The 9,678-nt window shown below is 36.5% G+C and overlaps 2 protein-coding genes across 5 annotated transcripts in view; both read right to left on the reverse strand.

Annotated features, from left to right (window-relative positions):
* Positions 1-3,209, reverse strand: part of LOC107041345 — a 71,956-nt gene extending 68,747 nt beyond the window's left edge. The window contains exons 1-2 of the mRNA XM_015261857.1: positions 3,030-3,209; positions 1,651-1,760 (exon numbers count right to left, since the gene is read on the reverse strand). Of these exons, the coding sequence (XP_015117343.1) occupies positions 1,651-1,755 (105 nt within the window). The 5' untranslated portion in view covers positions 1,756-1,760; positions 3,030-3,209. The remainder of the gene's footprint in view (positions 1-1,650; positions 1,761-3,029) is intronic.
* A 3,115-nt stretch (positions 3,210-6,324) lies between these two features.
* Positions 6,325-9,590, reverse strand: LOC107041314 (mitochondrial fission regulator 2). 4 transcript variants are annotated; one of them, XM_015261805.1, is made up of 6 exons: positions 9,502-9,590; positions 8,990-9,057; positions 8,722-8,904; positions 7,333-7,481; positions 7,048-7,264; positions 6,325-6,649 (listed from the first exon to the last, which is right to left on the reverse strand). In XM_015261805.1, the coding sequence occupies exons 3-6, from the start codon at positions 8,901-8,903 to the stop codon at positions 6,502-6,504; spliced, it is 696 nt and encodes a 231-aa protein (XP_015117291.1). In that variant the 5' UTR covers position 8,904; positions 8,990-9,057; positions 9,502-9,590; the 3' UTR covers positions 6,325-6,501. The 4 variants fall into 4 exon arrangements, with proteins under 4 accessions (XP_015117291.1, XP_015117292.1, XP_015117294.1 ...); XM_015261806.1 differs by having other exon boundaries at positions 8,990-9,223; positions 9,502-9,585; XM_015261808.1 differs by having other exon boundaries at positions 8,990-9,052; positions 9,502-9,572.
* Positions 9,591-9,678: the final 88 nt, after the last annotated feature.

Genomic DNA, 9,678 nt, shown 5'->3' on the forward strand with positions numbered 1-9,678 from the left:
ATCAACTCTGGTTTTCAGTTGAAATTGGAATTGTTAATTTACACAATAATAGGAGTGCATTGACGATTTTTTCTTAACTCGCAAAAATCTTCTAACAATTTGCTACCGATTGGTGATAAATTTTTTTAGAAATAATGAAATATGGGGGGATAACGCTTTTTTTTCAGGGGTGATTTTTCAAAAATTTATTTTAAAAAAAGTACTAACTAGCAAATGTTTTTTATTAGCTCGCAATTTTCTTCAAAACTACTTCAATGAGGAAAAAAATAAAAATTAGGAATATCTATGCATGAGGGGCTAATTGATCGGATCTCATCACTTGGGATCAATTATTAATTAATAGGGAGGTCGATTTTTTTGAGACGGGTGGGGGGATTAAGGGTTGGCATTCCGGTTACATAAAGTCGTACTGGGGAGATTGTAGACTCCAGTTCCTGTTCCCCCGCCATTATGTGACAGAAATGTAAGAATCGGGAATTAAATTTTTAAGCTGAGACCTGAATTTAGGCGACTTAAGTAGTGACTTGGAGCTGCGGCTTAAATTGAAGTCGAGACTTAAATTCAGGTCGTCTCTGGAATTGAGGCTAGAACCTGAGTTCTGAAGATGACTTAAAATCAGGGTTGTGGTTTCAATCCCGATCGTGGCTTAAATTCAGGTTACGGCGTTAATTTCGGTTAGGGGTTAAAATTAGGTTGTCACTGGAATTTAAATGGAGACGGACATTTAGGTGACTTTAATTCAGGTTGGGTCTTAAATTCAGACCCGGTCTTAAATTCAGGTTGCGACTTAAATTCAGATACTAATGTAAATTTCGGACGAAGGTCCCCTGAAATTCAACTGACGACTTCAATTTAGGCCCATCCTTTAATTCAGGTTGTGACTTAAATTTCCGTCGAGACGCTAATTTACATCGTGACTTAAATTCAGGTCACGACTTAAATTCAGGTCTAAACATCGAACAACCGTTAATTCCTCACTTATTCGCCTCCAAAACAACAACAAAACCCTCAGCAGTGACAGAAATATCGAAACATAAAATTTGGAAACAGTTTTACTCGTCTTAAAAAATTGCTTCGTCGTCTTCCCTAAATCCTCCCCTTTTATTCAGCGCCATTAAAAAAAACTTTCGTCAAAAACATTTCTTTCTCCATCGGAATTAAATTCCGAAAGCTATCGCGTGACGCTAATGGTAGATTCAGCCGCGCGAAGAGGGAGAGGGACCCAGGGGCTTGTCGCAAGTGTCTCGACAGAGCCCAGGGGTGCGTCCGCTGCAGTATCGATCCGAGAGGGCAACTTCACGCACCTGCACCGGATCCCTCACATTTACACAACAAACCGAACGGCCGAAGAAGCGGAATAAAATTGAGGGCTCCGGAAAACTTTTTCTCATCCCCTGCAGAGCAAAATTTCCCTATCCCATCGTCAATATTCCAAATCTCCATAATCATAAAACCCGAGGGGAAAGAGGAACCGATGATTGAGCGTTGAAATTGCCAATTATCCGGAGTAATTGAATGTTCACGGTGCATTAAAATACAAATTTCATCGAATCGCAAAACTTCATCACAATTAATCCCTGAATCCAATTCATATTAATGGATGCTGGGCTTGATGCCTCAGCAGTGGGTCGAACATTTGTGGAAACTCACCTCGATTATGCTCTGGAGAACATTCCGGGGGATTATCACGCCTCCTCGGCGGGATAATACGCCCGGGGGAACTTCGATGTCCAGTGGAAGTTGAGGCAGTCCCATAATTCCTTCAATTTGAATGGAAAATAATTAATTACTCACGTGGGAAAATATTCTTGAATACTTTTGTTAACTATAAAAATTATCAACGATTATCATGAGGATATGACAGTATAGGGGAGGTTGGGGTAAAATGGACACTTTTGACTTTTTTTAAAATGTTAATGACGGGTTGAAATGTTGATGAAATTTAATATTTTTTTCTTCATTGCAAAGAACAATTCTTTCCCTTTGTGATGAGCCTAAACTGAGCTGAATTGATCAATTTGTTTCTGAGTTATGAGTAATTAAAACAAAAGTCTAAAGTGTCCATTTTACCCCACTCTCCCCTGTTTCGGCCATTCACCCTAAAAAATCATTTTTTTCATTCGTATTTCTTTTTGATTCGTATTGCTTTGAAATGTATAAAACACGATAAAAATTCTAAACGACGAGTCCATTGTTGTTTTCTTTCACGAAGAAAGAATTAAAAAAAAATTGATTTGTAGTTCTTTTTGATTCGTAGGGAAGGTTGGGGTAAAACGGACAGTTTTGATTTTTTTTAAATGTTTATAAGCGGTTGAAATGTTGATAAAATTCAATAATTTTTTTTTCAATACAAAGAACAATTCTTTCCCTTTGTGACGAGCCTAAACTGAGCTCAATTGATCAATTTGTTTCTGAGTTATGAGTAATTAAAACAAAAGTCTAAAGTGTCCATTTTACCCCACTCTCCCCTATTTCGGCCATTCACCCTAAAAAAATCATTTTTTTCATGCGTATTTCTTTTTGATTCGTATTGCTTTGAAATGTATAAAACACGATAAAAATTCCAAACGACAAGTGCATTGTTGTTTTCTTTCACGAAGAACGAATTAAAAAAAAATTGATTTGTAGTTCTTTTTGATTCGTAGGGGAGGTGGGGGTAAAACGGACAATATTGATTTTTTTTTGAATGTTAATGACGGGTTGAAATGTTGATGAAATTTAATAATTTTTTCTTCATTGCAAAGAACAATTCTTTCCCTTTGTGATGAGCCTAAACTGAGCTGAATTGATAAATTTGTTTCTGAGTTATGAGTAATTAAAACAAAAGTCTAAAGTGTCCGTTTTACCCCACCCGCCCCTATTGCTTGTAAACAAAATGCAGAAAATTGGGATTCCAAAATTAACGAGTTAAATAATTCATCAAGTTATTTTATCACTCATGCCTGGAAATGTATTTTCAACTGCTGCCGAAAATTCATTCCATGCAATTAATCAATGAATTAATTGAATGGTTTGTATCATCCACTTACCGACGCGTCACTGATAATGTCCCTGGATAATGATCTACACTCAATACTCCTTCCCGTTAACAAATCGATTCCCAAGCAATTTCCCCACTCGCACGGAAAACACCCCCTGAAATCCCCTGCGACACTTGTAAACAAAAACCCGTGTCATCCGGCGTTTATTTCCACAATTAAAATGGGAGGATTATCTTTGTAAACACAACACCATAACCTCACTGTAAACTCAAAGGCCACATATGTGAAACGGAAAGGGATCGCAGGGTCGAAGCCGGAGACTGCCGAGGACGTACGAGCCCCCTTCGTCAATTCCCATGGATTCGAAATAAAAATAAGAAAGTAAAGTTATGTATTTTCACTGATTTCGAATTTCTCCGTCTGTCCATCAATATTTATTCCGCCGATTTCTCTCATTACCGCGTCCCAAATGCGTCATTCACGATAATTCATTCGAAATTAATTCCAATTTCCAATCATTTACATCTAAAGAATTGATTTGGCCAGTTGAATGGTCTTCCGGGTTCATTGAAATTGTGGTATTTGGTCATTCGTCCGAGGAATTCCCGCGATGGTTTCGCGTCTATTTTTTTCGGGGGGTTTTCCGAGTCGGTGGAGACATCTGAGCGTGAAGTATTGAAACAATTCAGGGGAGAGAGAAAACGGAGGGAACACGTGACCACTTGACACGAATAATTAGGCACAATCGAAGCGATAAATGAGTTGAAGATGAAGATAAGGGCACAATGGGAGAGGGGTAATCAATGGGAAGACAATGACTTCCTCTCGTATTACGTAACAATCCTCGTTCTATAGAACACCGCTGTACATGTTATATTTATCCATTATTTCCTAATTCCCTAATTGAAGGACGTGATCGGTCTGCAATGGACATTGCAGGGATTTCTAATTTTTAGGAGACAAGATCTATGCGCGCGCTGATCTATTCAGTTGTTGAAATGAAGAAATGGAATTTATTAAATGTCATTTTCTCATGAATACCTTATAAATATTGATAATGAATCAAAGAGAATTCGACTAATGATTGAAGTGAATATCGAAGTAGAGTAGAAGAATCTATAAAGACTTTTTCATTTTCAATTAATTATCTTCAATTTTTTAAAATAATCGGTCTCCATAAAAGGACAGAATTTATTAATTTCACCGATGATATATATACAAGTGAAATATATATATATTATATCTATATATGACGTGAAAAAAAAATTTACCACTGAAGAATTTGAAAATGCCGCGTGTTTTTTTTGTGAATAACTTCGTCACATATTGACAAATCAGAAATAAGGATTAGCGGTCAGGCAGTTTCGAGATATATCGATATAAAACAATTCACGTTTCTTTCATCTTTAGTAAATAGGATAAAATAAAATATAATGAAAGAAAAAATTTGGAGTAATAAAATTGATTAATTAAAATATGCATAAATCATAGGAAGTTGTCAATTAAAAATCACGTGAAGCGCAGTAATAAAGAAAAAAGAAAACGTGAATTTGATGTATGAAAGTGTTAAATTTCGAATCTTTCTTTCAATGCTCGAAGCGACTCCTCATAATATCGGAATTTGTCCCCTCAATGTTCTTAAAAAAAAGAATGTAACGTTTTTTGTCAGCAAAAAAAAATATATATATATTTATGTTCTTCTTTTATTACTGTATTAGAAATAAATTAAATATAAAAAAAATATTTGTTCATCTTAGATTATTTAAAAATTTCATTTTTTCAAAACATATGTTTATTACATATATATTTTTTGAATAAAATATTGAGAAAATATTATAGTATAAAAGAAATATTATTTATTCTTCTCATATTATTTTTTAAAAAGTCATGAGACATCTAATTCTCCTATTATTTTTTCCGAAACTAAATTTTACAGTTAAATGCTAACTCCAATGACCTAAACAATGAAAATAATGATAAAGAAAATCAAGCGAATCGAATAAAGTGGAATTAAAGTTGAAATAATAACATATAACCTTCCAATTCCTTCTCCACATCCTATTAGAACTTTCGTTATTTGCAAAAATTAATCATTCTTAAAAGCAATCGGAATAATGAATGAATATTAGCCATCTATGATGACTTAGCTTAACATGAGTCTCCCACATTTTATGCGCGCGCCACTTCCCTAGTTATAAAAAAAATTAATTCGATGTTGAGATCCTAGAAAACAATCTAAAAACATCAAACAAACAAAAAAAATCTTGATGGAAGAAAAAAGGGGCTGGGGGAGGGCTAATTAACATGAAGACAATGACTTCCTCTCGTATTACGTAACAATAACGCTTTATTATCGTATTTGTTGGTAAAATCCTCGTCGTATAAAACACCTCTGTACATGTTATATTTATCCATTATTTCCTAATTCCCTAATTGAAGGACGTGATCGGCCTGCAACGAACATTGCAGGGGTTTTTAATTTTTAGGAGATGAAAGAAGAAATTTGGAATAATAAAATCGATTAATTAAAATATGCATAAATCATAGGAACGTGTCAATTAAAAATCACATGAATTTTTTGTATGAAAGTGTTAAATTGCGAATCTTTCTTTCATTGCTCCGACTCCTCACAACATCGGAAGTTGTCCCCTCAATTATCAAAAAAATGAAGTCGATGTTGAGATTCTATCTATTATTTACTGGGCCTTCGTCACCTAAACTCGAGGGATACGTTTATGCGTTCTGAGGTATTGAGGTATCTCACTAAACTCCACAAAAAATCACGATCGGAGGAAATAAGGGGATGAGCTGCTCAATTGAACTCACCGTGTCAACAATGATCGTAATGGCGGGACAGTGTACAACACTAGGACTAGCCCAGAGGGGAGCTGCTGATTCTATGGTCAAATTTTCTATGAACATTCTAGCCTACTCCAACAACAAAGTGGTGGAATGCAACAAGTCCTCTGAATCCATATCCATATCCATGATTTTTCCCGAAAAATGTCGAAACTTTTTCCCTCTGCCTAAATTTAAAAATTTCCTGAGACAAAAATCTCCTGACATTTCCCCATGAAACCCCTCACAATAATTCAGTAGCGAAGCGTTAAACTGGGTCAAGTTGATTTCAACTATTGACCAGTTTTTGACGAATATCTCAGAATCTTAAAGAGATAGCAAAATTTTTGTTATAACCTTTTTTGTAGAGCCAATTGAGGGTTATAAAAAAGGTTATGAGAAGAATTTTAGTATCTCTCTTAGATTCCGAGATATTCACAAAAAACTGATCAAAAGTCAAAATCGACTTGACCCGCTTTACCGCTTCGCTACTGATTTTTTTAAAAAATATTTCATCCTGTTACGTTCCACCACTCCACTATTGCCTCTTCATCTGTCACATATCTGATAAACTAAAGACCCCTCAGGCCCCAGGAATGCTCGAGGTATCTCCCCCATAAAAAATAAACCCTCAAGTACTTTCTGATACCAAATTTTCGGAATTTAACATTTTCCTCTAATCTCAGAAGGAGTCGTCCATGGTCAAGGTGGACGAGTTTCTGCTGTCTGGTGTCTGTCCCATGGCAATGTATCTCCTACGAAGGATCTCCTGAAGATCATTCCACGGGCCGTTTACCCTTTTTGGACGCAGGGGACGACCTCCAGGGGACCTAAAACAGTGAGTGACGTTTCAATAACTAATTTGTTTTCTCCCTCAAGTCAATTGGTGAACAAAGGAAGAAATTAATTCCTTACTTGAATTGTTGTTCATAATACTAATTGAACATGTACTATTTATAAACAATTATCAACAAATTAAATCTACAACTCTGCAAATAACTAAACGAAAATAAAAATAGAAAAATAAAAAAAGGAGACTGAACAAAACTAGAGTCTGCTACAAATCATGAAAATAAAAATAATTAAACGTCTGATGATAAAAATGTTTTCAATTGATTTGAGTTATGAAGATCTCTGGATATGAATCGATTTTAGTTTCAGGTAAAGACTAATAATTGTAAACAATTGATTGCCTTGAGGGGATTTTATATCGAATTAAATATTTTACCTTTCGATAGGTTTTAATTTAACTTTGTCAATGTCTTTGAGCATATCTCCCATTGATTTTTGCACTACCAGAGGCTTCTTTCTGTCCTCCAATTTGTGGTCCTGGAGGCTCGATCGTCTTGCGATGTGGGGGGTTGTGGGTGGTGGGAGGGGTGGGGGCAGTGGTGGTGGTTGATGAGTGGTCGTGTTTCCGTTTGATAATGAAGCCATCGACGAATCTGAAATTAACTGGCTATTTATTTTGATTCATTGGTTTAGGTTTTGTTTTGTCGACTGTATTACGTACAATGGGTCTTGCTGTGGTCGGAGGTTTTAACGATCAGTGAGACTTGCGTTCTCAATTCTTGGAGCTCCTGCTCTAGGGCTAGGAGACGCACCTCAGAGCCGAAACTAATTGGCTCTAAGAGGTCTGGTTTACTGCCGGACAGTCTGCCTCTGTCGAAATGAGAAAGTTCAGGCATTAGTGCAGTTACCAAGTCTGAGGTAATTTGGGAGAACTCGATGCACAGCAATTCCATTAAATTCTCATCTATTTGGGCACTAGAATAACTTGTAGTTTATTGGGAAATGATAAGTTAGGAATGCACTTTTCATCGAGTGATATTGCTAAATAATAAATAGACGTCAATGTCGTTTGCCATTATCCGAGGGACTGGTCACTCCTCAATCGAGTGACTCAGTGATTTCCAGAATCAAATGATTTCCTGTGAATGATCATGAATTTTTCAATTTCATTACATTCAGCGAAAAGTATTTCAGATGTTATTTCAGCATCAGACAAAACTGCGATTGAGAGGTACATCGAATGAAAATGAAACGGACGAATTATAGTGTGACTTTACAAAAATAGAGTTGTCTTTCAAATTTGTTAAAATTTTCAATTACATCAATAAGACAAAATCGGCGCTACACTCAGAGAAAAACGACAAAGTTCTCAAACAAGTCTTACTTGTGCCAAGAAAATAGTTTTTTGAAAATGATCAAAAAAGGATATTTTTTGTGCCAAATATGGAGAGAGTGCGCTGGAATGAAAAATATTTGTCACAAAAATAGATTTAGTAGTTAAAAAAAAATTGCATTATCTGTAGACGCAAGAAATGTCATTTCTAGCACTACTCCTTCGTTATTCGATACTCCCATACGTATTTTGCTCCCGAAAAATCTTTGTTTTATGCGAAAAAAGGGATAGTAGTTTTTCGTTTCGGCTGTCTAATAACCACAGACAACAAATGACCCCTTAAATAAACAATAATAATGATATGATAGCAATCTTGTAACGTAGGGATAAAATATTTGTTGATAAATTTTCCTCTGTATGAGATATTTTCATCCGTAGAGGCACCGTCTGGTGTGAATTATCCGCCTCTTGAGCCAAATATTTCGTTGCTGTCGAAAGCAGAACAATTATTCATGTTTGAGACTTTCAAATTCGAACCAAACAAATTCGTTTTTGGCAATTTTCAACTAGCGATTTTGTTGGCCCAAACAAGACTTCTTTAACAACGTGTTTGTTTTTTTCTCAGTGTAGTATTCTCAAGGATTCATCAACCAAAGAGTATCATTTGAGTTAAAAATTGGACAGCAAACAGACACCTGTCAGAGCCCTTCACAACTGTTACCACGAAATCGCCCTTGAATGCTCAGAAAAAAAAAATCCCCCCAAAAATCTACTCACTCTCCAAAATCGTTGGGACTCCCAGCCTCCCCATTGCTCTCCTCATTGATCATCGAGTTGGACATGGAATGAAGAGCAGTCACGCTCACATAAATCTTGGGAGGTGGTTTGAGAGGAAGAAAGGAGCCGATCCGCCTCACGATACTCCGTCTCCTCCCGTACAATTTCGGCGCCTCGTCCATCCTGCAAGCCCCCACACCCAAAACCCCTTAAAAACCTCGTCCCTCACTTAATTTCCCCAATCACCAGAGGATATTTCAACACCTACCTCAGTAATCAATCGTTTGACCCAGAAATGTATTCGTTACATTCGTTACGTGACCCAAATAACCTAAACTAAAAATACAATTGACGCACTTGCAATGTCCAATTGTTGAAAAATAATTCCTTTTTTATTCTGTTCTGGGGGAGTTACGACATCAAAATAAATCCCTTTTCCTCTATTTAGGGAGTATTGCCAACAGCTGACGACAGGTTGTTGTTCTGTCCCAGAGGAAGAGCCCTCGAACATTTTGAGAAATTTCATTGTTTCGATATTTTTTCCTTCATTTTTCTCAATAATAATTGTGGGTAATTTATATTGAACGGAGAATCAATTAATCTTGGGGCAAATAAACGTGAAATTCTAGTCAATATCTGTTGAATGGAACATTGAATGGGGCAGAAGGGTCTCGTTATGCCGGAGAATAATTGCCCAGAGATTGATGTTGATAATTAATTTACTGTTTGGAACTTCAACAAGTGAATCTGGGGAATTGATTGAGGGGTGATTTTACTTACTTGTGGCTTGAGTTGGGGTTGTTTTCAATATTTTTTATCCTTTGGATGCTCCGACCACGCCGTCGACCAGTCGTGGGGGTGTCGACTAGTGCAACGAAGTGAGAGAAAAAAAACACGATTGGCGTCACGGACGCGATGGCCCGTACGGTGGCGGCATCTGTGACTAGTTGCGTTCAA

This window comes from Diachasma alloeum, unplaced genomic scaffold (genome assembly GCF_001412515.2).
Source record: "Diachasma alloeum isolate Michigan unplaced genomic scaffold, Dall2.0 Dall_scaffold_00362, whole genome shotgun sequence".
Classification (NCBI taxonomy): Eukaryota; Metazoa; Arthropoda; class Insecta; order Hymenoptera; family Braconidae; genus Diachasma; species Diachasma alloeum.

Excerpts from the sequence above, each read along its gene's own strand:
- LOC107041314 (XM_015261805.1), bottom strand. The coding sequence starts at position 8,903 with ATGGACGAGGCGCCGAAATTGTACGGGAGGAGACGGAGTATCGTGAGG. Across the intron at positions 7,265-7,332 it reads CGACCACAGCAAGACCCATT|ATTCGTCGATGGCTTCATTA; the intron begins GTACGTAATACA and ends AGTTAATTTCAG. Across the intron at positions 6,650-7,047 it reads AAATTAAAACCTATCGAAAG|GTCCCCTGGAGGTCGTCCCC; the intron begins GTAAAATATTTA and ends TCACTGTTTTAG.